The sequence below is a fragment of the Schizophyllum commune genome (genome assembly GCF_000143185.2).
Source record: "Schizophyllum commune H4-8 unplaced genomic scaffold SCHCOscaffold_3, whole genome shotgun sequence".
In the NCBI taxonomy this organism is placed as follows: domain Eukaryota; kingdom Fungi; phylum Basidiomycota; class Agaricomycetes; order Agaricales; family Schizophyllaceae; genus Schizophyllum; species Schizophyllum commune.
The window spans coordinates 2,243,849-2,268,811 of NW_026089540.1; the positions used below are offsets into that span (position 1 = coordinate 2,243,849).

At 57.5% G+C, this 24,963-nt stretch overlaps 12 protein-coding genes across 12 annotated transcripts; 8 read left to right on the top strand and 4 right to left on the bottom strand.

The window, feature by feature from the left end:
- The first annotated feature begins 108 nt into the window (after window positions 1–108).
- Window positions 109–1,810, top strand: SCHCODRAFT_02615743 (DUF1692-domain-containing protein). The gene is made up of 6 exons (XM_003033872.2): window positions 109–270; window positions 329–371; window positions 431–589; window positions 639–1,246; window positions 1,299–1,570; window positions 1,625–1,810. Exons 1-6 carry the CDS (start codon window positions 220–222, stop codon window positions 1,737–1,739), a joined length of 1,248 nt encoding a protein of 415 aa, XP_003033918.1. The 5' UTR covers window positions 109–219; the 3' UTR covers window positions 1,740–1,810.
- SCHCODRAFT_02685684 (uncharacterized protein) lies at window positions 1,803–3,482 on the bottom strand. The gene is made up of 6 exons (XM_003034458.3): window positions 3,383–3,482; window positions 3,144–3,335; window positions 3,071–3,091; window positions 2,872–3,024; window positions 2,090–2,818; window positions 1,803–2,037 (listed from the first exon to the last, which is right to left on the bottom strand). The coding sequence occupies exons 1-6, from the start codon at window positions 3,446–3,448 to the stop codon at window positions 1,918–1,920; spliced, it is 1,281 nt and encodes a 426-aa protein (XP_003034504.1). The 5' UTR covers window positions 3,449–3,482; the 3' UTR covers window positions 1,803–1,917.
- Window positions 3,483–3,650: 168 nt separating this feature from the next.
- Window positions 3,651–5,044, top strand: SCHCODRAFT_01170813 (uncharacterized protein; the record flags this gene model as incomplete). Its single annotated transcript, XM_003033873.2, has 2 exons — window positions 3,651–3,666; window positions 3,717–5,044. The coding sequence occupies 2 exons, from the start codon at window positions 3,651–3,653 to the stop codon at window positions 5,042–5,044; spliced, it is 1,344 nt and encodes a 447-aa protein (XP_003033919.1).
- A 1,011-nt stretch (window positions 5,045–6,055) lies between these two features.
- Window positions 6,056–8,995, top strand: SCHCODRAFT_02615751 (glycosyltransferase family 57 protein). Its single transcript, XM_050344726.1, has 8 exons — window positions 6,056–6,280; window positions 6,329–6,693; window positions 6,747–6,909; window positions 6,958–7,132; window positions 7,181–7,265; window positions 7,314–7,476; window positions 7,529–8,261; window positions 8,311–8,995. Exons 1-8 carry the CDS (start codon window positions 6,120–6,122, stop codon window positions 8,815–8,817), a joined length of 2,352 nt encoding a protein of 783 aa, XP_050201750.1. The 5' UTR covers window positions 6,056–6,119; the 3' UTR covers window positions 8,818–8,995.
- A 198-nt stretch (window positions 8,996–9,193) lies between these two features.
- Window positions 9,194–10,852, top strand: SCHCODRAFT_02490642 (uncharacterized protein; the record flags this gene model as incomplete). Its single annotated transcript, XM_003033875.2, has 2 exons — window positions 9,194–9,940; window positions 9,980–10,852. 2 exons carry the CDS (start codon window positions 9,194–9,196, stop codon window positions 10,850–10,852), a joined length of 1,620 nt encoding a protein of 539 aa, XP_003033921.1.
- A 275-nt stretch (window positions 10,853–11,127) lies between these two features.
- Window positions 11,128–11,637, bottom strand: SCHCODRAFT_02198304 (uncharacterized protein). The gene has a single exon (XM_050342047.1). It carries the CDS (start codon window positions 11,537–11,539, stop codon window positions 11,180–11,182), a length of 360 nt encoding a protein of 119 aa, XP_050201751.1. The 5' UTR covers window positions 11,540–11,637; the 3' UTR covers window positions 11,128–11,179.
- SCHCODRAFT_02685688 (uncharacterized protein) lies at window positions 11,349–13,495 on the top strand. The gene is made up of 3 exons (XM_050346782.1): window positions 11,349–11,676; window positions 11,734–11,792; window positions 11,843–13,495. Exon 3 carries the CDS (start codon window positions 11,843–11,845, stop codon window positions 13,391–13,393), a length of 1,551 nt encoding a protein of 516 aa, XP_050201752.1. The 5' UTR covers window positions 11,349–11,676; window positions 11,734–11,792; the 3' UTR covers window positions 13,394–13,495.
- Window positions 13,496–13,580: 85 nt separating this feature from the next.
- SCHCODRAFT_02745676 (uncharacterized protein) lies at window positions 13,581–15,690 on the top strand. The gene is made up of 2 exons (XM_003033877.3): window positions 13,581–13,647; window positions 13,695–15,690. Exon 2 carries the CDS (start codon window positions 13,701–13,703, stop codon window positions 15,300–15,302), a length of 1,602 nt encoding a protein of 533 aa, XP_003033923.1. The 5' UTR covers window positions 13,581–13,647; window positions 13,695–13,700; the 3' UTR covers window positions 15,303–15,690.
- A 299-nt stretch (window positions 15,691–15,989) lies between these two features.
- On the top strand, window positions 15,990–17,767 carry SCHCODRAFT_02569757 (uncharacterized protein; the record flags this gene model as incomplete). Its single annotated transcript, XM_003033878.3, has 3 exons — window positions 15,990–16,036; window positions 16,088–16,153; window positions 16,209–17,767. Exon 3 carries the CDS (start codon window positions 16,211–16,213, stop codon window positions 17,765–17,767), a length of 1,557 nt encoding a protein of 518 aa, XP_003033924.1. The 5' UTR covers window positions 15,990–16,036; window positions 16,088–16,153; window positions 16,209–16,210.
- Window positions 17,768–18,004: 237 nt separating this feature from the next.
- SCHCODRAFT_02490971 (Thi4-domain-containing protein) lies at window positions 18,005–19,091 on the bottom strand (the record flags this gene model as incomplete). The annotated part of the gene is made up of 3 exons (XM_003034459.2): window positions 18,005–18,333; window positions 18,387–18,850; window positions 18,904–19,091. 3 exons carry the CDS (start codon window positions 19,089–19,091, stop codon window positions 18,005–18,007), a joined length of 981 nt encoding a protein of 326 aa, XP_003034505.1.
- Window positions 19,092–19,695: 604 nt separating this feature from the next.
- Window positions 19,696–20,889, bottom strand: SCHCODRAFT_02698125 (uncharacterized protein; the record flags this gene model as incomplete). Its single annotated transcript, XM_050346914.1, has 3 exons — window positions 19,696–20,550; window positions 20,606–20,669; window positions 20,729–20,889. 3 exons carry the CDS (start codon window positions 20,887–20,889, stop codon window positions 19,696–19,698), a joined length of 1,080 nt encoding a protein of 359 aa, XP_050201753.1.
- A 1,321-nt stretch (window positions 20,890–22,210) lies between these two features.
- On the top strand, window positions 22,211–24,784 carry SCHCODRAFT_02615767 (uncharacterized protein). The gene is made up of 17 exons (XM_050344727.1): window positions 22,211–22,324; window positions 22,371–22,436; window positions 22,495–22,524; window positions 22,659–22,683; window positions 22,747–22,828; window positions 22,885–22,929; window positions 22,980–23,028; window positions 23,080–23,095; window positions 23,149–23,206; window positions 23,267–23,350; window positions 23,419–23,477; window positions 23,561–23,618; window positions 23,676–23,712; window positions 23,765–23,806; window positions 23,859–24,000; window positions 24,115–24,150; window positions 24,223–24,784. Exons 1-17 carry the CDS (start codon window positions 22,302–22,304, stop codon window positions 24,358–24,360), a joined length of 990 nt encoding a protein of 329 aa, XP_050201754.1. The 5' UTR covers window positions 22,211–22,301; the 3' UTR covers window positions 24,361–24,784.
- Window positions 24,785–24,963: the final 179 nt, after the last annotated feature.

Here is a 24,963-nt window from a genome sequence, read left to right on the forward strand (position 1 = left end):
CCTGAACTTGGTGGTTTGAGAGAAGATTGAGTTCACGATGAGTTCATGTCACATGCTGCCCGGAGCGTCGAGCGGCCGCACGGGCCGGACGAACGGAGGACACGTCGGTGCGGACAGTCGTCGGTGAAGAGCACACCTCTCTTCCCGAACTATCATCAGACCTTGGGTCTCTTCCCCCTCCATTCGCCTCTGTGGTAGGCGCGGGCCCTCCCGGTAACAATGGCGAAAGGCTTCCTGAGCCATCTCAAAGGCATCGACGCATTCGGCAAGGTACATTACTCCAGACACGTCGTTAAACGACCTCCCTGACGCGTAGATTTTCCTGTAGACCGCGGAGGATGTCAAGGTCAAGACACGGACGGGCGCTCTGCGTGAGTGTGCACGTATGCAAGGGAGAAAGAACCGAAAGATCTAACGCAAGGCTCTACAGTGACCTTGATTGCTGCGAGCATTATCCTAGCCTTCACCACCCTCGAATTCTTCGACTACCGCAAAGTCATCATCGACACATCGGTCACGGTTGACCAGAGCAGAGGGGAGCGTCTGACGGTCCGCATGAACGTCACCTTCCCCCGCGTGCCCTGCTACCGTACGTGCGCCACATCCCCGCCCGCTCACACATATAATCCCCCCTTTAGTCCTTAGTGTCGATGTCACCGACATTTCTGGCGACGTCCAGCGCGACGTTTCTCACAACATGCTCAAGACGCGCCTCGACAAGGACGGCAAGGCCATCCGCGGCGCCCACACCGCCGAGCTTCGCAACGAGATCGACAAGCAGAACGAGCAGCGCGGCGCCGACTACTGCGGCTCCTGCTACGGCGGCCTGCCCCCCGCGAGCGGCTGTTGCAACACCTGCGAGGAGGTCCGCACCGCGTACGTCAACCGCGGCTGGAGCTTCAACAACCCGGACTCGATTGAGCAGTGCAAGAACGAGGGCTGGGCGGACAAGCTGCGCGAGCAGGCGAATGAGGGCTGCAATATTGCTGGCCGGCTGCGCATAAACAAGGTTGCGGGGAATATTCACCTGTCCCCAGGCCGCTCCTTCCAGACGGGCGGGCGCAACGTCTACGAGCTGGTCCCGTACCTGCGCGACGATGGCAACCGACATGACTTCTCGCACACGATCCACAGCCTGTCGTTCGAGGGTGACGATGCATACGACAACCGCAAGCGCGAGACATCGAAGGAGATGCGCCAGCGCATGGGCCTCAGCTCAAATCCTCTCGACGGCACCGTACGGGTGGTAAGTTGCATTCAGTTGTCCTATCACAAACGGTGACTGATGATCCACCTAGACAAATAAAGCACAGTACATGTTCCAGTACTTCGTGAAGGTCGTCTCGACGAAGTTCCGACCTCTCAACGGCCGGACCGTCAACTCGCACTCCTACTCGGTCACGCACTTCGAGCGCGACCTCACGGACGGCGGGCAGGCGCAGACCGGCCAGAACGTCCAGGTCCAGCATGGCGTCACCGGCCTCCCGGGCGCGTTCATCAACTTCGACGTCTCGCCCATACAGCTCGTGCACACGGAGTGGCGGCAATCGTTCGCGCACTTCGTCACATCGTGCGTAGACCGAGTCCTGACTGAGCTCTAATCAGTTTGCTAATTCCCATGCAGAACCTGCGCCATCGTCGGCGGTGTGCTCACCGTGGCCTCGCTGCTCGACAGCGTTCTCTTCGCGACGAGCAAGGCTTTGAAGAAGAGCGGGCACACGAACGGCAAGCTCATGTAACTATGCACCATGTACATATATTTATGCTGTCGGAATGCTATGCGTGCTGGCTGGGTCTTTCGTTCCTTTCCGAACCGACGTGATATTCATGGCCGAAGACCGATAATGTACAATAAGACAGATGAATGGACAACATAGACAGCGACACGACATATACAAGGTAAGCCCATCTCCGAGCTCAGTGGACGACTCTCCGCTTCGGGGGCCCAACGTTCGTTTTCGTTGTCGTAGTTCGTCGTTTCTTGGCGTTGGGCGGAGGAGATGCAGGAGTTCGGCGGTTACGCGGGTCGTGGAATTTCTAAGGTCCTCAGTGAGCGCATAGCCCTCCTTCAGAGGCAGACATCACATACCGGTTCACTTAAAGGAGCCAACTCGTCCTCATCGTCACCCTCGTCCTCCGTCGGAGGTGCCGACTTCGCAGGCCGCGACCGCGATGTCGACCTCCCCTTCCTTGACTTCTTTGGCGGTGCAGGCTCATATGCTTCGTCGTCATCCTCCGACGTTATACGCGTCGTGTGCTTGAGCCGCCGCTTCGGAGGCGGGACCTCCTCCTGCTCATCCTCCTCATACTGCCCGCCACCACCGCGCAGGATCTCTTCCGCGCCCGAGTCCGTCTCCTCCGTCTTCGCGCGCACGACAGCGTGCACGCGGCGGATGACTACAGGTTGCTGTGACATTGGAGCCGGCGGCGGTGGGCTGCGAGGGCGCTTTCGGCGATGTCCCGTCTGAGTGAGCGCGGTAAAGTCGACCTGCGTGGGTTGCGCTGGGCGTGTCGGTTGTAGTGGTCGCGCGGGCTGTTCGCGCTCGAGCTGCAGCGGCTCAACGGGCGCTAGCGGGGGCGCCGCCTTACGAGGGGTCTTCCCTGCAGTACGCGGGGTTTTCGGCCGCGGGGTCTTGGGGCGTGCAGGTGTCTTCGCGAGGTCAATACTGATGCTGTCGTAAAGGGTGGGAGACATGTCGTGCTTGGCCGGTATGGAGGTCGTGGATGCGCGCTTGGTGGTGGCGGAGGAGGTGCTAGGATGGGTGTTCTCACGCTGAGGGCGGCGAGGGGTTGCGCCGGCGTAGGTAGTATACTCGCGCTGAGCAGGCTGCAGTCAGCGATACAGTAAAGGAGAGGGAGGGGGAAGCGCACCTGATCGTGCGTCAACTCGTCGATCTTTGCTTGTAGCTTAGCGCGCTCTCGGTCGTGTTCCTCCTCAACGCGAGCTATGTCGGCCTGCCAATTCTCCTCTTGGGCTCGCCACTGCGCGTTGAGCTTCGTTATCGACGCCTTCTGGCTTGCAATCTACCGCGAGTCAGATGAAGCTTCAGTGAGAGGGGGACCAACATACTTGCGCCTGCGCTTGCTTGAGCTGCGCGGGGTACTTCAGCACTATGACGCCGATCACACGTCCTACGACGCACCATCTTCTGACACGCCTCCAACTCCTGCGCCAATCGGTCGTATTCCATCTTCTGCTCCTGCTCGTCCGCCTCCCTCTCCTGCTCCTCGGTCGCTCGCTCCATCTGCATCGCGCGCACGGCCTTGATCGCCTCGTCCCGCTCGCGTCGCGCGTCGCGCAGGTCGTCCGCATACTTGGACTCTGCTTCGAGGAGCTGCGCAGGCTTAGTCTTACTCTGAAGCTAGGTGGGGGTTTACTGACCCTGCTAAACTCCCCCTCAATCATAGCAAATGCCTCTGGAAGAACTGAAGGCCCCGGTCGCGGCATGCTGGGCTGGTGGTGGCTCTGGAGAACAAGGAACCTGTCACGTGTTACGTTCTTGCCGGAAGTAGCGGCCCGGGAACCGGAGCGCGACGCGTGGGAAACACCAGAGGCGCGCCTTGCAAACGCCTTTCATCTCATCGTACTTCTTTCAAAGTCATCTACGTCCATCGGAGCGATGAGCGAAGAGGTAGCGAAACCGACACTCATGTCGGATAACCAGCGTGCGCACTCCGGCTCCTCCCCAAGTCCATCGGTCCTGATTGTAGATTAGCACCTGCACAAGCGCCGGAGGAACCGCAGGAACTTCTGGCGCTCCAGCCGCCCAATTCGCAGCCAGTTCGCAAACTTGCTCCTGAGCTGTTGACAATAGTCTTTGAGCACGCGCTGCCCGCCGACTGGACGACGACGGAACCCGGACGACAGACCCTCAATTTCGCACAGGTCAGCCATACATGGCGAGCTGTAGCTTTCTCCTCGCCCTCGCTCTGGAAGAAGATCTACTGGAAAATCCCCTCCCCTTACGCAGACGAGTCGCAGTATGAGGAAGCCCTCGAACTCTACCTGCAGAGATCCAGAAAGGCGTATCTCAGCCTGCAGGTGTCCTTCGAGAGCCGAAACGCTGACATCGTCCGCGCATACATGAAGGAGAACAGGGCCTGGAAGCGACTACGCGCAGAGGCATATCGCTGGCAAGCCCTCACGCTCGCTCGCGTGCCGCCTGTATTCCTCCGTCATACGAAGCGTCTCTCGGTGCCAGCATTGCGGGAGCTGCATCTGCTCCTTCCTGCCAGACGTTCGGCTGCCTCTGAAGAGCCGTTGATGCTTTTCCGTTCAGCTCCCGAACTGCGCCACTTCGAGATCAAATATCCAATCCGCTACGCCCCTACTCACTTGCCTAATCATTGCCGCATCACAAAGCTTGAGCTTTCGCTCGGCCATCCCCATCATACGTCGACGGTCTTTGCCTGCGCACGCATTGCCCGACTATGTGCAGGGACTCTCGAGGATCTCTATGTCGTCGGGCACTCAAAGCATGTGGACTGGAGAAGGTGGCCTGCCCAGCGCGTCTGCTTCCCGGTTCTCAAGAAGCTCAGCTTGATAGGTTACGCCATCCAGCTCTGTCATGCCATGATCGCACCTGCGCTCAAAAACACCGCCCTGATCTGGATCTATGTGTATCCGTACCCGACAGACGGCCTACTGGGGCTTTTCTTGGATATGGTCAGGCGATCTGCGGGCTGCACAGAGATGATTTCACTTGCACTAGGTGCTTTACAAGAGTCCACACAAACAATCACCGAATGTCTCGCGCAGCTAGGAACAGTCAGGGAACTTAAATTCTTCAGTGCGCAACGGCAGAGGACGGAAGTCTGCGTGTCCGAGGACATCATGCCCGTACTCACACGTCGGGACAACGATGTCCAGTCCTTGCTTCTGCTTCCTCGATTGTCGTACCTTGGCCTTGGGTCCACAAGTCACCGTTTTCATGACGAGGCCGTGACTGCGTGTGCAACACTGCGCGCTTCGAGGGCGGAGGAACGTATATACGAAGGGCAACGTCTCCGCACTTTGAAAAGATGTCATATGTACAGTGACTGAAAGAGCACCGAACGCGGAGAAAATGAACAAACATGTATCAATATCAAGCACATTGTTCTCGGTCGCGGATTTTGCTAAAACGCACGAGTTCAAAGTAACTTGCCTCGGAGAGCCTGAGGTGCCCTTTGTCGGGGGGCACTTGATACTGGTGTAGAATTACTGGTAAAATTACAAAATACAGACTACATACGCCTCTCGCATTTTTAATCGTGGACTTGCCCACGGGCTGTGAGCATGGTATTGCCCATTGAACGCTTGGAAAAGACAAGGGAACGACGCAAGGGCGTATGTTCGCTGAGAGCTTGCAGTACCAATGCCGAGGGAGTCTCATCTGAGAAACAGCGATGCGAACCTGCGAGTTGGCATAAACCAGTATGCGCCCCGACAGCACATAACCCGCAGATAACAAGTTGACGCGTGACGAAGACCCAACCGCGATACACACTGCTGAGGGAGGAAGCAGGTGCCACTGCTCGGTCCGTGACCTATTCGTGAATGGCTGACAAGCAGTCTGTTTTGGTTGCCGTTCACGGTCGTAGAGAGGCTTATGCAGATATATGTGCATTATATCACGTCTAACCTCTAGCGGATGGGAGGAGACAGAGCAGGACGACATACTTTGGCGATGCCAGTGCCAGAAGTTATTGGCACGGACGACATCGACTTCAGCGCTTCCAGAAAGCGTAGAGCGTAGGCCGACATGCTAAGTCGGTCATGAGTAGGCTCTCCCCTGCTCTGGCACATCTGGATATGCAGAGTCAAAGCCGATGGCACTGTAAAGTCCTCTTGTTGACGTGCCCGCCGACCGTCGACGAAATGGATGTGTTGGAGGCCTTCGACGTGAATAATGATCTTTTAGCAGTGCATTTTCGTACAAGGACGTATAATGCGCAGTCCATGTCGGTGAGTAAGTAGTCGCACTGTCGCCTTAGTAGATTATCGAGGTCGTGGTCAAGATGCTGCAGTGATGGCCAACGCGCGGAGAAAACGCGTCTGCAAACACGCGCATTAGCTCTCCCTCTTCCACGACACACCGAGCCCGGCTTGCTCCCCTTCACAACGCGCGCTCGACGCGATGGACATGGACAACTCTGTGCCCACGGACGCGGGGAAACCAGACACCCTCCGGCAGCGCACGATCTCACTTCGCAGCCACCAATCACACGGACGGGCCAGCTCCCCTCGCCTCCACATCTTTCCTGACCGGACCGGGACGCTCGTCTCACAAAATCCCAGGTGCGTTTGGTGGTGATGACCTTGGACAATAGTGCTGATAGAGAGCAGGCTGACCCCCGACCGACCCCACATCATCGCGCCCAAACCCAGACGCCATCACTTCCTTGACGGTCCTACCCTCCTGCGCACACCCTCCTTGTCCCCCGACTCCTCACGCGCCGCCTCTCCCCCATCTCCCGCACCTCTAGCGCCAGCAGATAGGCTCATTCGCAAGAATGTAGGCCTCGGCGCGATCGCGGAGTCGTTCACCACGCCGACTGCATCCACGAGTGCGAAAGCAGACACGGAGACATCCATGGCGCGCCGTTCTCTGCGCTGGCTGCACAAGCGCGGCTTGAAGCACTATACTGTCCCCCTTGCCATACTTTGCACCACGCTGCTGAAGCTCGCCATCGGGACGGGCTCGTATTCCGGTGAGTACGGCGGCATTCACGTCCAAGTCGCGATGCTGAGCTATTGATTATAGGGCAGGCCACACCACCTATGTTCGGTGACTACGAGGCGCAGAGGCACTGGATGGAACTCACTGTACACCTACCAACACGTGAATGGTACCGATACGATCTTCAATATTGGGGGCTCGACTATCCGCCACTGACGGCCTACGTGTCGTGGGCTTGCGGCATTGTGTACGTCTTCAAGTCCATCTGTTGGCTCACACATTCATTGTCATACAGCGCACATCTCATCAACCCCGCCTGGGTCGCGCTTGACGCGTCGCGCGGCATTGAGTCGGACACAAGCAAGCTCTTCATGCGCTTCACGGTCCTCGTCCTGGATGCGCTCGTTTACGTTCCTGCACTTCTGATGTTCACTCGCTCATGGCTAGCGTGTCGATCGAGACGAACGCAGGTGTGCTTCCTGAAGTGGACTCATTGTCAGTTGCTGACTATCCGGTAGCATGCAGCTTTACTCCTCCTACTCACCCAACCCGCACTCCTGATCATCGATTTCGGGCACTTCCAGTATAACAGCGTGATGCTGGGTAAGTCTCGCCTTATGCGCACCTTCTTCATTCTGACGACCATCCCAGGACTCACCCTTCTTGCCCTCAACTACTTCTCCGCCGGCCGAGACACCTTAGGCGCCGCGTGCTTCGTCCTGAGCCTCGGGTTCAAGCAGATGGCCCTTTACTATGCCCCCGTCATCGGCACCTACCTCCTGGGCAAATGCTTCTACGTCGGCGGCCGGAACGGGTGAGGCCGACTCTTCCTTCTCGACCAAGTCCAAGCTTACTTCTTCCTGTAGACGCATACTCTTCGCCCGTCTAGCTCTCGTCACCTCCGCAACCTTCGCCCTCTTGTTTTCTCCTTGGCTTTCGCCGCCTACCCTCCTCCTCGACCCGCTTACCCGTATCTTCCCCTTCGGCCGCGGCCTCTTCGAGGATAAGGTCGCCAACTTCTGGTGTGCGTCGAATGTTGTCTTCAAGTGGCGCAACTGGGCGGGCGCGACAACGCTCATCCGCTTGTCGACGATGCTGACCGCCTTGGGCTTCCTGCCTGCTGTGATGGTTCTCGCCCGTGGCTCGTGGATCCTATGGAAGGCAAGGGACACGGCGGAGAGGGAAATACTGGCGTTGGAGACCGGCCTTGAGGAAAAGGGCAGGTCCGCGGAAGACGGTGCGGCGTCCACAACCAAAAGCAAGCCCGGCAAGATCGAGCAGCCGCTTCTGCCCCTCCTGCCCTACGCGCTGCTCACCAGTTCGCTCTCGTTCTTCCTATTCTCCTTCCAGGTGCACGAAAAGACGATCCTAGTGCCGCTGCTGCCCATCACCATGCTTATGTCGAGTGCGGCGCCCGAGTCAGCGTTGTTTGGCTGGGGCGCGTTGGTGAACAACGTAGCCATGTTCAGCATGTGGCCGCTGCTGAAGCGCGATGGGCTGGGTGTGCAATATATTGCGCTGCTTCTGCTGTGGAATCGGTTGATTGGGTACAATCCTGCGAAGCTGCCGAAGTGGTCGTTTGTGCAGGTGCTGTCGGTGGTAGGTTCGGTTGCTTTTGGTATGCGGCAGGATGCTAATGACGTCCCAGGCCGTCTACGTCGCCTCGTTTGGTCTGCATCTACTAGAGCTTGTCGTGTCCCCACCCGCGCGCTACCCGGACCTCTTTCCCGTCTTGAACGTCCTCGTCAGTACACCCGTTTTCGCCTCCGCCTGGCTCTGGAGCATCGTCTCCATGATACGCGTCGGCTGGGCCATCGGCCCCCTCGGCGGACGCCGCGACCCACGGACCCTCGGCTGCCAGTCCATAACGCGACAAGTATCCCAGTCGACCATGCGCGATGCAGGCGAGAGCGATGTCGGGGAGGGAAGCAAGAAGCGGTCAGGGAGACGGTCGGCGAGCGTGACGAGCACGAGCACGATTGCGCCTGGTGGGAGCATGCGAAGTACGGCGGGTGGTTTGCGTCCGCCGATACCGTTCTTTGAGAGTACGGGGGTAGAGAGGGCGAGGGGCGGTAGGACGCAGAGTTTGACGTACTCGCATGGGAGGGGCGCGAGGGGGAGCACGTCGAGCGTGGGTGGTGGAGTACGCGAGTGAGGTTGGGGATCTGTTCTGGTTACGAATGGCGGATGGAATCGTGGATCTGTACGAACTTACCTAGCATGTAATATGCTCTACAACATATTGTACTGAGCACCCACCGAGTGGAGTTGCTTCTCGTTGGCCAGTACTCATTCATCCGGTGTCAACAATAGCTCAGCAATGTCAAGGAGGCTCTGAGGTTCGAGCAGCGGGATGAACGCGATGTTTATCCTTGATTAACTCCCTATGGGGATACGGTGGACGAGTCTAAGCGCTTCCTAACTTGACTCCTGCGGTCGTCATCACAGTAAATTACTGCTTGGTGAGTTTGCCGCGACCTCTGGGGAAGGTCATCGTTGGTGTTGACGTTGGCCTCGCACATAGGCCCAGGATGCTTCCAGACGTCGACGCGCTGCTCAAGGAGGTCCAACCCGCTGGGAATCTATCTCGTCATCGCTCAGGCTTCCTGCCAACGGGCCAGGATGCCGCTGTCCTCGAGGACCAAGGGCGTCTGATGGACAAGGCAGACGCTGAATATACGGCCGCGATAAAGCAGCTGACGAGGCAGAGAGCGCGCATTCGGAACCAGCGAGCGATCCATCGCGCCTTGCTTTCCCCCGCGCGTCGCTTTCCCCAAGAACTCTGGTCCGCAATATTTCTGCTCGCTCTGCCTGACGACTGGGACCTCGAGCCCGTCGGCATACGAAGCCTAGCTCTTGCCCAAGTCTGCTATGCGTGGCGCTATATCGCGCTGAATACCCCGCGTATATGGAGCGGCATCCACATTTTTGCTTGGCGCCGGCGTGGGATCGAGCTTTGCGATGAAGCGATCATAGGGAGGGAACTACAGAAAAGCGGACAGGTACCGCTGCGCCTGACGCTTGATATGACGAATTACCAGTATGAGCTCAGGCCCACGGCCGTGCCAAAAGGAATCTCTCGCTTCGGTCGGCCACGGCGTTGGCGTGACACTGTCTGGAGATTGCTATGCGCGGAAGCCAATCGCTGGGAGGCGGTACATCTCGTGAACCTCAGAAACCTGCTCTTCCATAGGCACTCGGGACCTTTTACCTACCCCACACTCCGCGAACTAAGCTGGACGACACGAGACATCACCAAGGCAGACATCGTATCCAAAGTACCTCTTCACGCCTTCTAGGATGCACCGAACTTGCAGTCGCTCTCTCTCTCGTACCAAATCGCTCCCGATTCCCCCAATCTACCCGAGTCGTGGTCGCTGCGTGCGCTGAAGATTGTATGCGGACGAGGGCTTGCCGAGAACTTGGAAGAGAATCGTCTCGAGGCCTCGGATTCCGACTCAGAATCTGACGTGATCGACGACGAGCCACCGCCGCTTGCGCCTTGCCTGCCGCTGATCCTAGCGTGTAGTGCGACGCTGCGTACATGCACTGTCCAGTCCACGATATTCGGCTCAGTCCCTGCGGATCAGCCACGCGTTACCTTCCCTGTACTCGAAAAACTCCTCTTGGAGGGCGGGGCCATCCAGCTCTGCCGATGGATCTCCGCGCCGAAGCTCCAGGTGGTCACCCTGTTGGATATTGCAGAGGACGAGGAGCGCATGGAGGAGTTCGAGGCCTTCATTGGCCTGTTGGACAATTCTGACAACTGCCCGTCGCTCCGCGCCCTCGCCCTTGATCGGCTCTCCTGCAGCGCAAGCAGCGTTGTCGAGTGCCTCGGGCGCCTCCCCAATCTGGAAAAACTGTCTGTTATCAACAGCGAGAGGTTCGGGGATGAGTCTGAGCCAGAGTACCATATGGAGCCGCCTGTCTCTTACCGCCTCATCAAGTATCTACTCCTCCCAGCTCACGGACGTGACACACCCCTCAGGCGCCTGACGGACTTACAGCTCGGCTACAGTTTCGGCAACAACCATACAGACGGGAAGGAGGAGGACGCCGTGCGCGAGATGGTGGAGTCCAGATCCATGAAGTGGGAGGAGGATGGCCAGCCTATCGCCCGGCTGAGGCATTTCGTGTGCGATAGTGCGGACGAGTCGTTGGATCGGCATGTGGATGATTCCGAGTGGTAGAAAACGTGCCCGAGGAAAAGAGTTACCGCTCTCGAAAGCCTACACCTCCACTTGACTTTCCTATGTACGCTTGGCCAGTACTAGTAGCCCTATGTAGAGTGCCAAGTGCTCGCGCTCAGTGATCACTTTGATTGGATCAGCCACGGTCTTTCCTCCTGCCATCACAATGCAAGGCCTCGACAGTCTCCTGGCGGAGACGGCAGCTATGGGCACTCTCGAAAAGCTCCGCGCGCCTTATGTCCCGGATGCGGCAGATGCCCAGATATTCTTGCAGCAGGCGTCAGACCTAACCGAGCTCAAGCGCGAACTCATTCGCAAACTGGACACTCAGATTGACAGACACAACACCCTTCTCGCGTTTGTTCGCCGACTCCCGCACGAGATCCTCTCCGAGATATTCATATACGCTCTGCCAGAAAACTGGAGCATGGTTCCTGCTGGTACGCAGGTCCTCAATGTCACCCTGGCAGTGATTAGGGCTAGTACCTTATGACGGGTTATACTTACTGAACGCAGCGCAGCGCCTGTGCTCGTCTTACTGTAGAAACCCACTGTTGTGCTGTGGAACTCCCATTCATCGACTTTCGCACACCCCGGCAGAGTGCGCGCGTGCACACCCGCTTCCCCGAAAGCACTTTGCAAGGCCAAGAAGTTGCGGGGCAGCACGCGGTTGTGGGCGCATTGCATTGTTCCCGTTTCAGGAAATACTTCGACACGCGACGCGATCGGACAGACGCGCCGTGGTCACGCCCGTCAAGCGCCTTGTCCCGCACGCCCAGCAGCGTGCGCATCTCACTGAAGCAGAGTACTCGCGGTGCCTCTGGGTAAGTACACCAGTGATTGTTGAGCATTATACATCTCAATCATCATAATGAAAATAGCTTGATCACGCATAGCAAACGCGCTGGATAGGAGGGGTCTGCTTGCGAACAGTGTCAAGGTGCGCGTGCAGACTGCTCTCCTCAGCTTGTGCTCTGACCACGAACAAAGATGGACCCCATAGACCACGCTATCGAGGAAGCCCGCACCGTTGCAAATGTCGCTCTCCATCGCACACCCTTTGTCCCGGACGACGCCTGCGCCCGAGTAATCAAGGACAAGGCACAAGAGCTGCGCCAGCTCGAAGACGAGGCCAACCTGATGATGATGAGCATATACGCGAAGCTGAATGCGCTCCGCAATCAGATCACCATCCACGATGCGCTGACTTCCCCGTGTCGCCGTATCCCTCCTGAGATCCTTTCGGAGATATTCCTGCTCGCGGTGCCCGAACAATGGAAGTCGCAGTACGTCGGGAGCAGGACGCTCAACTTCGCGCGAGTCTGCCACTCTTGGCGACGTGTCGCCCTCGCCACGCCTCGCCTGTGGACGACGCTCCGGTTCGCGGCCAACGTCAACCCACCTGCGACTCATGTCGCTGCTCTCAGAGACGACCTGATGAAGACCGCTCAGGCGCCGCTGGAGCTAGTACTCGAGATGGATAGATACAGCAGTGACCCCGCTTCGGCGGAGGAGTCATGGAGTGACGAGGCTTGGGCGTTACTGTGTGCTCAGTCGCATAGGTGGAAACGGGCCTCATTCGCGGGAATACCTATAGGTGCCTACGAAGATCTCGCTGTATGCGCCTTCCCTGCGCTGGATGATCTGTCAATACTCCTGGACGACGGCGATGATGACGAGGCAGGCGTTACGATCCGCGTGCCCATCCACGCCTTCCAAAATGCGCCCAAGGTCACCAGCGTCAGCATTGAATACCGCGCGCCAATCCTCCCCTTCAACTTGCCCTCAAGCTGGTCTATCACCGACCTGGGCATTCACTGTAGCGAGGATGAGTGCACGCTCGCGCCGAGTCTCGGTGCCATCTTCTCCTGCAGCAGAGCTCTGCGGAGGTTGCGTCTCAGCGCGGATGAGCCGTGCGCAATTGTATTGCCACCCACGAGCTTCCCGCACCTGGAGGAGCTCTATATAGGGGACGGTGCCATTGTACTGTTGCATTCCTTTACAGCCCCCGGACTTCAGACCCTGTGGATGGGCGGATATTCCCAAGACGGTCCTTTCGAGGCGCTGCAATCCATGCTCGCGCGCTCCGGGAATTGTCGCTCACTTCGGTCCCTCACTCTCGAGGGGCTGACCCCCGCCGGGCCTCAGGTGCTTGATATGATCCCATGCTTGCGTCGGCTCCCCTCATTGGAGGAGCTGGAGGTGCAGAACAACGAAGAAGTTGAAGAGGTAGCGAGCCTCATCACGCCGGACTTGTTGCGCGCCTTGATACGGGATCCGGGCGCGCCTCAGTCCATGGCTTTCCTGCCGAATCTGGCTCGACTTGCCATTGGCTTTGGCGCTAAAGTCGAGGACGCAAAGAATCCCGAATATGGCTCCCTGCTCAAGGCCTTGCTTGCGTCAAGGAGGCAGGAGACGTCGGTGGATGGGAAAGAGCTCGCTCTGCTCCAGGCTCTTGAGACGGATGGTCGTGGCCGGGATTGTCGCTGGCCTCCTCGAGATGATGATGATGACTCTATGGACACGGACTCCGACTTGTGAAAGGTAGTTTACACCACATACGCAATGGGCTTACTGTAGAGGAGACTAATCTATGATCTGTTGGCGCACCTTACTGTCTTGTGGTAACAAGGAAGACAACGCGTGCTGCGACGCGGGAAGTGTGGGCGCCTCTTCCTCGTATGGAAATTCATGGTCCTGCGAAGCACGTGGTGCGCCACGATCACAAGTCAAACTCAACCACCACCATCACATCACCGACAAAGTGGCTACTTGGCCCTTATTAGTTGCAAACCGTATGCAATCTGCCTGCCCCGTGCGCAATACACTAACAAATAAGTAGCAAACAATGCGCACCATCGAAGAATTTCTGGATGACGCTCGCACTGTCGCCAACATGCCACTCCATCGTGCAGCTTTCGTCCCCAGCCAACAGGACAAAGCCGCCATTCTGAAGAAGACCAACAAGCTCCGGAAACTGGAAAAGGCTCTCTCCGTCAAGGTGACCCAGCTTCTGCGCGACCAGGACGCGATCCGCGCGCAAATCGCCTTGCACAACGCCCTCATAGCGCCGTGCCGGCGCTTGCCTCCGGAGATACTCTCCGAAATCTTCGTTCTCGCGCTGCCTGACCACTGGGATGATCAGTACGCTGGGAAGCGGAGTCTGAACTTTGCTCGAGTCTGCCTGTATTGGAGAGAGGTCGCGCTCCTGACGCCCCGTCTGTGGACATCGCTGCGGTTTGACGCTATGCGCAATCCCCTCGCCAAGCATGTCAACGCCTTGAAAGCCGAACTAGCTAAAACCGCGCAGGCGCCGCTGAGTCTCTTCATGACCATGCGCGTGAACACACTGGCTTGGCTGCCCGCCGTGCCGCCCATGAAAGAGGATTTGTGGAGCCGGAAGGCATGGACCTTGCTCTGCGCGCAGTCGCATAGATGGGAGAGGGCGCTGTTTGAGCAGCTTCCGGGCTTCGCGTACGACGCTGTGGCCGGCCGCGCGTTCCCGGCGTTGCAGGATCTAGCGCTATACATCAACGAGGAAGACGATGAGGTCGCATACGAGACCGTGCCACTCCATGCATTCAAAGATGCCCCAAATCTGCGAAGTTTATTCATCCATTATACGTCGCCCGTCCAGCCTTTCCGCCTTCCGCAGACTTGGACGCTCACGAAGCTCATCATTCAGTGCGGCGACCACGCCGACGTTACCCTCGCGCCATGCTTGGACGCCATCATGGCTAGCGCCAGCACCCTGCGGTCGTGCGTGATCTCTGCAGACGAGAGCTTTGGCGACTTCCCTGCGGGGCGGGAGCCGACGACTTTTCCGCTCCTCGAGGACCTCGAGCTCCGTCACAACGCCATCTTCCTCGGCTACCTCATGACTATCCCCTGCATCAGAACTTTACGCGTATCCGCGTACCCGGACGTGGAGACGTACCCCTTCGACGCGCTCAAGTCCATGCTCGCGCGCTCGGCGGGGTGCAAGTCATGTCGCTCCCTCTTGCTGGATGGCCTAGAGCCGACGAGCGCAGACGATGTCATCGCGTGCCTCCAGCTCGTCCCGCACCTCACCGATCTCGAGCTCAAGCACGACGAGGCGATCGAGGACATCGAGCATCCGTTGATTACGCTGCATCTCATCCTGGCATTGTCGCGCGACTCAGGGAGGGCCGGCGCGCTGACGCTCCTCCCCGACCTCGCGCGCCTCGTCGTCAACTTCGGCGGGCTGAGGAGTGGGACGTATGATCCCGATATGCGTGCGGCGCTAGCGGAGCTGTTGCGGTCGCGGAGGAGCCCCAGGGAAGTGGATGGGGTGACCCTCGCTGCTCTTCAGCAACTTCGGACTGGCGATAGGTCTCTCAGCTGGCCACCCGAGGAATTGGAGGACTTCGAGACCGATGAGGAGTGCACCGATGAGGATGATTTCTCGGACTTTGACTCGGAGCCTTGAGGTAGTAGGAAGGTGCGGTAAACGATGTTCGGCGCGTTTGGTCATCCGAATGATAATGAGTGCTTTTAGATTGAAATACTGAACAAGCTGTACAACCATCACCGTGTACTTTGCCATCGTGTCCCCGTAGCTTATTCCCTGTACATGTAGCACCAGCGCTGCTTTTCCGTCAAAGCAATGCCAGATCCATGGCCAAAGTCCCTCCGACGCGCTCTTCGGACTATGAAACCCACCTCAGTTATAATGCACCCGTGCTCTCAATGGGTTCAATTACGCCGCCGCATCGTAGAGATCAACCACGAAGTTTGTGGACCCGCCAGCGCCCACTGGACATGTCACTAAAGCACATTCTTATCACCTATCAGTTCCGGCTATTCAATGCATCCTGAAAGGGAACACTCTACAATGTTTCTCTGTATCTTGATATGTAGTTCACCAACAACCTTGCGAGTCGCTAACCCTGTTAAGCCGTGTCGTCTGCTTTGGTTACTCTGCAACGAGGTCTCTGCATACTCACAGACTATAGGCGTATCAGACGCGCAAAAAATAGCGCAACAAAGGACTGCGTCATGTCAGAGAAACTTCTCAGGATACCACCGGGGCAGTTGTGGGCGCGCCTCGCATTGTTCCCAAATCGGGAAGTTCTTCGGCACGCAGCGCGATCAGACGCGGCTTGTCCTGAACGCTCGTTGTCGACTCTGGTAATCGAAGCGAATCACTGTTAGGGTGCCTGGGTGCGTATCCGAATCCTCGCTGAGTGCTGTCTATCCTCATACATATCCAAGAAAGCATAAGTTTGGTAGCAACGCGAGCAGGAAGGTCTTTGAGCGGCGAACAGCGCTCGCGTCGAGGTGTGTGTCAAGACTGGCCTTATCATCGCGCCTCCTGACCACATAGTGTGTCCAGAGATGAACATCTTGTATGACCCTATTGAAGAGGCTAGCAGCGTTGCAAGTATAGCCCTCCATCGTACACCCTACGCCCCAGACGGCCAAAACGCCAGCATAATCAGGCAAAAGGCGCACGAGCTTCGCTGGCTTGCGCACGAGGCGGAACTGGAGATACTGGCGATACAGGAAAGAGTGAATGCACTTCGCAAGCAGATCGCAATCCACGACGCGCTCGTTCACCCATGCCGCCGCCTCCCTACCGAGATCCTCTCGGAAGTCTTCCTCCTCGCAGTTCCAGAAAATTGGCACGAGAAGCTCGTCGGACGAAGGACCCTCAACTTTGCGCAAGTATGCCACCTCTGGCGGAACGTTGCCCTCACTACGCCCCGCCTCTGGACGACGCTCCGATTCACAGACCACATCAACCCACCCGCGAAGTACGTCACCGCCTTGAAGGACGACATGGCGAAGACCGCGCAGGCGCCACTGGAACTGAATCTCGACGTCAATTGGTACTCTGAATCCGCATCTGCACTGTTCTCATCTGCCTCGACGGCCAAGACGCGATGTGACGAATTCTGGGCGCTATTGTGGGGGCAGTCGCATAGGTGGCAACGGGTCACGCTTGACGGATTGCCTACGTCCGCGTATGAACGTCTGGTCAATCACGCCTTCCCCGCGCTGACTTCCCTGTCGATAACCATGTACGGCGAGTCAGACTCAACTATCCGTCTACCCATTCACATCTTTGGGAATGCACCCAAGGTCCACAGCCTACACATCACCTGCGATTCTCCATTCCATCCTTTCACCTTTCCCCCAAGCTGGTCTCTCACCGAGCTTCGCATGTACTGCAGCGAGGCCGGTACGCTCGCATCTGCCATCGAAGCGATCCGATCCTGTGGCGAATCTTTGAGGGTGTGCCACCTTCTGTCCGATGAGTCTTGTGCGAATGTACAACGGCCCACGAACTTCCCGCGCCTCAAGGAGCTCGATCTCTTCGGCAACGCCACGGCGCTGTGCTACTTCTTCACTGCGCCCAACCTTCAGACACTGGCCATGGATACGTATTACAACCTCGACGACGACCTCAATGCATTTGTCGCTCTGCAGTCCATGCTCGCGCGCTCTAGGGATTGCCCCTCCCTTCGCAAGCTCAGCCTCGAGTCGTTGGATCCAGGGCCACAGGGTCGGGATCTTATCGCATGCTTGCGTCGACTCCAATCACTGGAAGAGCTCAGTCTACACAACCGGGATATGACGGATGACTTGGAGCCGAGCCTCATCACATTGGACCTGTTACGTGCCATGGTCCGCCATACGGGCGTGCCATCGTCTTTGACCTTCCTGCCCAATCTGGCGCGGCTTTCCATAAACTTTGACTCTTCTTACAACAATGACGCGGACCCGAAGGATCCCGAGGTCCGTTCTGCACTCTTCGCTATACGTCGGTCCAGGAGGCGGGTCATATCAGTGGATGGAAAGAGATTGCCTCTCCTTCAACACTTCGACAACAATGGCGGTGATGACTTGAAGGGTTGTTGTTGGCCTCCCCGAGATGACGATTCCGCATAGTGTCGTATGTAACTGTAGAGGGGCTTTATGATGCATACCGGGTATATATAAACAAATGAATGCACGAATCTCGTTGTCTGCGACCAAAGCATGAGTCCGATATGCAGACTGCTGACCGTCGACACCGTCTTGCTGGAACATACGCGCCTCATGCAACGAGACGCAATGGAGCAAGCTTGCGAAGGTGACAATTTGGTAGACATACAGTTTTCTTGTACAATTTGCGGAGGAGTAACTTCACCCAACGACACGACCATTCGCGATCCTGGCCGTCTCGAATATTTTGATAGCCTCCGTCGCAGCCTTCACCCCACTACCAATCATCGCGCCGAACGTCGGGCCCATGCGGTTCGAACCGTCGTGCTCGGAGAGCTCCATGCCCGCCATGATGAGCCCGGGTGCGACCTCGCGCGTTTGGTTGACGACGGCGGGCTCCGCACGATTCATGTCGAGGCCGCGCATATTGCCGAGCTCCTTGAGCAGGCCCGCACTGACGAGGCGCTTGGCGGAAAACGCGCCCATAGGGCCGTCGTGACCCGTCGCAGTGATAATGACCGGAGCCGTGACTACGAAGGGCAGATCAGCATATAGTTATCGATATTGAGGCGGTAGGACTTACTGGTGTTCGGGTCCATGCAGCTCTGCGTGTCATGGTTGAGCGCAACGAGCGTCCAGTTGGTGACGACGCCCGCGACGCGCTGCTGGCCCGAGTAGTCGCGCTGGATCATGAGGTCCTCGACCGCGGTCGCGTTCATCAGGACGACGTTGGGGAACGCGAGGACCTTGGAGAGGAGCGTCGAGGTGAAGAGCGCGGCGTGCTTGACGACCACGAACGCGCCCTCGTCCTCGTACTCAACGCCGAGTTGGCGCAGGAAGGCGTCCGCGGGCTTGCGGATGACCATAGGCGACATGAGCTGGCCGCCGAGCCATGCGCCGCCGCCTGGGGCGACGTTCGCCTCGAGGATGGTGATCTTGAGGTCGGGGCGGTTCAAGGCGAGGTGGTACGCGCATGAGAGGCCTGCGCTGCCGGCGCCAATGATGACGACGTCGGACACGGCGCGCTCGTACATCGTGTTGAAGTACCTGCGCGGATGCATATGAGGTTTGAGAATTGTTGCAATAGAGAACAAACGCACCTCTTGATCATGGCGCGCGAGACCTGCGACTCCTCGATGGGGGCGAAGCTGTACTTGCCCGTGTAGTCCTCCAAGACATCGTACCCGTTCGCCTGCGCGGCCTTGAGCGCGCCGATGCCGTTGGACGCCGACTTGCCATTGGGCGTCGTCGTACCACTAGCGGGCTGTTCAAGTGCAATGGGGGACATTCTCGGGGTGTTCTGAGCGAGGCTGCTGGCCTCCCCAACTCGATGCACGCCCTTTTATACTCATTCGGTCAATTGTGGAACGCACTGACTTCATTGCCCCGAGGTCACCCGGCGCACCCCAGCGTCTTCCAAGACAGGTCACCGACTTCCAGCACCAACCCTAGAAGCGCCGGGCGGAGCTCGCGATTGAGGGGGACTGAAATAGCTGGGCTCGCCTATATCCCCTCGAGGAGATACAGCGCGATTTTCGGTGTGCGCAGGCCCATTGGGGTGGCGATTGCGTGGGGGTCGTGATCGCGGGAGCGCAGGCTGGCCAGTAAGAGCACGGAGGGGATCATAGATGGTGGGAGACTGACGCGTGTATGAAAGACCGAGCACGGAAATATCGCCCGACTGAATTGGAGAACACGCCACACCCATTCGCGACAGCTGTCTTCAGGGTTCGCGAAGGATGGCTGATCATTGGTCGAGCGTTGACTCGACGGTGGACTGGGACCGGCGCGGTGTGGACGAGATGACGACCTATAGGACAATCGCACTACCCTAATCAGAATTGAGATAATGATCGTCGACGAACTGAGAGATGCGCTTACCATGTACTACACTACCTACTGCTAGACTTGTCCTTCTCCCTCGTCCTCTTCTCCTTCTCCTCGCCCGACGCAGCAGCTGCCGCCTTCGCCTCCCGCTTCATGCGCTTGCGCTCCTTGCGCGCCGCTTTATCTTCCTGATCTGCCGTCGTAGCCTCGTCACGTTCGTCTCTCTTGCGCCTCTTCTTTGGGGGCTCGGCAGACGTCGGTGCATCATTGAGGCCTGACGTATCGGGCTTGGCTTCCCCAGTCGAGTCAGAGTCAGAGCGATCTTTGCGCTTGCGCGACTTCCTGTCCTTCTTCTCGTCGGAGGCGTCCGCCGAAGACTCCTCGCCCTCGACTCCTTCATCATCTACCTCCCTGCCCTTGCCCTTCTCCCTCCGCTTCTTTTCTTCCTTCTTTACCCGCTTCTCGACCTTCCGTCTCCTCTTCTCCTCCTTGGGGTCCAGCGCGACGCTCGCGTCGGCTTTTCTTTGCTTTTTCTTCTCCTTCTTGTCTTTCGACCGAGACTCGGAGGTGGCAATCGCGAGGGGGGTATGCGCGGAGGTGGCGGCGGGAGGGGCAGAGGTATCAGATGTAGAAGGCTGCGCTGTCGACTGGCGTGACTGAAACTCCGAAGCGGGAAAGTCGTCCTCGGATTTTATGACGAAGGCACGATAGAATCGCCCGTATAGATTGCGTCTCGCAGTCTCGCGCTTGGCCTGTGCGAAGATCGACAGGGGAGCATTGGTGGTGGTGGGCGTGCTCGAGCCGGAGGACGTCTCGGAGGAGATGGCAGAGCCGCCAAGGATGGGAGCCCGGTTCGAGAGGATGCCGGTGCTGGTACGGTTGAAAGCCGGCAACGCAGGAGTATCATTGCTTGACTTGTCCTGTGAGGATATGAGATGGTGAGGACGTACAGTGAAGGTGCAAGGGTCTACATACATCGCTCTCGTCGTCAGAGTCGGCTATCTTGATGTTGATCGTCTTTACGGCAGCATCGAATACGCTGGAGGAACACGATCTTTGCTCAGTAGGAACTGACGCGCTTCGGGTTGGACGACGCACTGATTCCAGAACTGAAAGCCGTCGTCTCGCTCCTTTCCCAGTCCCTTGTTGTTCTTCTTCTGAGCGATGATAATGGGTCTGGATATAGCTCCATGGCGAAGTCCATTGCCGTGGCCGGACCAGCCTTGCGAGGAGAGGTACTCATGCGTGTCGAGCACCATCTGGTTCGGTTTCAAGCCTCGACGTCGTGAAAAACAGTTAAGAGGTGTATCCCTACGTGATGGCAGGGAGCAAGGGGAAGTAGGCAAAGCAGGCCAGAGGGGGAGGCCGAATGTGATGGCGATCGTGTGGACGGAAGAAAAACGATGAAATTCCTAGCAAGGGCAAATGTGGCGTACACTGTATGTTATTCGCACGCCCCTGAACTCGCTTCCGCCGGCCATGCCGGGCTCGCTCACGTCCGCCACTGTGCAACGCGCATGTCCTCTGCTCACCCTGTCGCGCGATGACTGGCATGAACAGGGGAAGGCTGTCTCAACGATGACGACCATCTGCTTTGTCGGACGACATCGGCGTCTCGTCGCCAGCTTCTGACTGGCCCGTATCTGTGCGGCGAATCTTCAGAGCTTTTGTATCCCGGCAACGCCGGGATAGATATCTGACGGTCCAGCGGTACTCGAGAAGCAACCTAGCCGCTATGCTCTTCTCGCCCGACCCGAAATAAAGCCACTTCTCAGACCGCCAGTACACCCATCAGAAATTCAGGTCGCAAGGTTCAGATGGAATATCTCCTGCCCTACTGCAAGTGGTTCCTGGCAGTATTACGAACTATCTATACTCACGGCATATTCTCGCAATTTTCTTAAAGGTATGTCTGATGAACGACGCGCTGCGTGACAATGGGTATTTCAGTTGGCCATTGTTACCTCTGGTCACTTTTTCTCGAGAAGTATTCCTTGCAAAGAGCCATACCTTGTCAGTTTACCTTCAAGGATCTACCCTCGACGGGACGCGAAAAGGAGAAGAGTCGCACCTCCGGATAGGACCTGAACCATCGCTACGTCGCACCATGTTATCTCTCTCAACACCGCGACACCCATCCTGCAGCCACTTCTGACCTCAAAACGCCAGCGTCTAACCTTCCAAGGACGGCCGCCGCTCTATGCTTACAGACTACGCCACGTTCGACGCACGCCACACGCCAGGAATGCTGCTCGGTGCTCGACATTGTGGCACGTGGCGTGCCCCGCGTCCCGAACGCGGACGCGCAGACATTCATTGTACGGCTTAAAGTCATTCAATCGACAGCTTAAGCCATTCAGGACAGCTCTGCTACTCCAGAGATGGCGCAAGCTATCCTGGAGACAGCCCAGGTCACTCAATCGAAGGCCGGCAGATGTAACTCCGCACCACTGGGCGTGATCAGCGCGCTCCAAACGGCTCTACTCGACAAGCGTGGTGCCAGGCATGACGGCGCGACAGTGTCTGCGTAAGTATAAGAGGAGCGTCGCCCTTGCTTCAGTCATCATTCTCTCCTCATCAGACCGACATTCCCTCTTCCTCTTTTCCTCTCCCTCTTCGCTCTTTCACGATCTGGTCTCTACACAGTTACGGATCAGTTGTTCCCCTCGCCATGCTCAACCCCGCGCAGATAGCGTACGCTCTACAAAGGCTTCTCGTCGCCGGTACTCATCACATGCAGACACGGACCTATGCTCATCGGTACATTCCTCAACGTGCTGCTATACGGTATATCCATCACGCAGACGTACGCCTTCTTCCTTCCCTCCATCCGCGCGTTATGATCATTGACCTTGGCCTCGCAGATATCTGTATTGGAATGGCTACAAGCGCAAGTACGTCGCCACCCCCATCGCGCCTTCCTTCTATCTCACTGATCACCACTCATCGTCTCGCTCATCGCCGCTCTTCTCTCTAATCTATCGCCAACCTTATTTCCCCCGTCACCCTCTGTCTCATCCGTCGCTAGGGATCCCCTGGTAATCCGGCTCTTTGTACGCGCGCCTTCCTTCTTCCTTCTTCGCGCTTCTCTGACAGAACCCGTCGTCGATCGGCAGGTGATCTTCCTCTTCGTAGCCGACACCGCTCACACGGCGTTCACGATGGCGTATATGTATATCTGTTTGGTTAACCATTACGGTGAGCTCGTGCAGTGTAGATACCGCTCAGCCGCGTCGAAGCTGAGAACCTCTCAGGTAACCCGTTGTACCTCGCCAACGCCAACTGGGTGTTCTCGGCTGGTACATCCTACGGGTAGTTGCGTTGTGGACCACACCTGACCTCGTCATAGACCCGGCCCTAACTGGCATCATCGGCGGCAGCGTGCAGATATTCTTTAGGTTTGTTCAGTGGCACATAAGATACTGTTCTGCTGACCACGCTGCCTTCAGCTGGCGTGTCAAGATAGTAAGCTTGCGCCGCCTCCGCCCTGATTCCTCAAGTCTGAACGCTTATCCCAGCTCACTGGTCACTCCCTCCTCGCCGGCACCATCGCCACTTCTTCCTGTGCCTCTCTTCGTGAGTTCTTCTCAACCTCCCTCTGCGTGATTTTACCAGATTACTGACATATCCTATTAGTATGCGGCATCGCCACGGCCATAGCATGCGGTTTCGTGCCCGCATTCGCGCAATTTCAGAGGTTCAAGGTTGTCGTTATCATTTGTGAGTACATGTTTTCTCGTATTCGCTGCCCGTGCTACTGTCTGGATCGCGTTCTGATGCATCCGCAGGGCTCGCCGCTTCCTCACTTTCTGATATCCTCATAACGGGGAGTCTGGTGAATCATCTGGTGAGTATTCTCGGTGATAAGCGAGGAGGAAACATGTGTAGGGGAAGAGTGGAATGTGCACGGAGAACTGACGGTCTTGGCAGCGAAGTCACAAGACGGGCTTTAGGACCACGGATACACATGTCGACAGGATAATACGGTGTACGTGAACGGCTAAAAGCAATGGAGGTTTTGCTGACCGCGTTCGGTCTCCTGCAGTGACCGTACAAACGGGTCTGATCACTTCCTTATGGGCGTAAGTCGAATCTGGGCCCTACGTCCGCCGTCGACTGAAGCTTCCTTCGAAGTCTTGCCGATATGCTTTTGTATCTCCTCGACCCCGCTGGCTGGTGAGCGCCTGGATATCCATGGGGTAATACCGTCGTATCAAACATCCCACAGGCACCTCATGCTCAACTTTGCGCTCTCCAAGCTCTACACCAATTCCCTCATGTCGAGCCTGAACAGCCGCAAGGGGTGGCACTACTCCGACAGTCGCACATCCGGCGCTTCAGGGCAGCCATCCGGCCAACGAATGCGCAAGGTACGCCTTCTCCATGCATCACAGGCTAGCAGAAGCATCACACACGAGCACGAGCATCGCTCTTCCAAGCAGAAGCCCCTCTCCCCCTGCTTACTGACGGTACCTTTTCCCCAGCACGACATCGTTACAGTCGGCGGGGGCCGCGCGGAGGTGAGCCGGAAACATCAGCTGGGCGGAATTGTGACAACGGCAGTACGAGAGACTGACGAGGCGCCGCCGCAGGTGTTCGTGCAGGTCGAGTCGCACGAGATGGTCGACGAGGGGAAGACGATTGCGCTCGGAGACCGCGTGACCTACGGTGGCGCGTCGCGATGGGGAGACGGAGAAGCTGGCAGGAAGGGAACGGACGAGACCGTCTAATGGGAATTGTCGAACGTCTAGACGCCACCGACGGCTGCGAAACCCTGAAGGAGTCTTTCGGGGCGGGGGCGCGGCGCTCCGCGCGCCTCTCAACGGCGACGACGTGCGATCATCGGGGCGCGCCGCGCGAAGTCGATGATCTACATTGTCTGCGGGAGAGACTGCACGCGGGCGTGGCATCCGGTACTGTATTGTATGAGGACGATCCTCCTCTGCCCGGGCGACCTATAGGGGTCGTGCTGTCGGCGCGGGGTTCATGACTGTCATAATCTTGCTTGTGGCGCATCAACATTGGACAGGGATTGGTGCTGCCAATGACTGTGGTGTCTGTCGTAGCCTGTGACTGTATTTTGACGCCTATTGTATATGTTAGCGTGCGCAGCACACGCCGAATGTCCGTGTTAGCGAAGTGCCATGTTGAAAACGGCGTTCAAAACCCGTTTTTGAGTAATGCTATCGATGCGTCTTGTAGCGGCGTACGAATGCAGATAGGAGGACGACCTTTCCCGTGGCAATTAAGCACAAAAAGAAGCCGCGAGCGGCGAAACTGCCACCCTCTTGTTCTCCTCCAAGCCTCTGATTGTCACTCACGTGATATGTTCG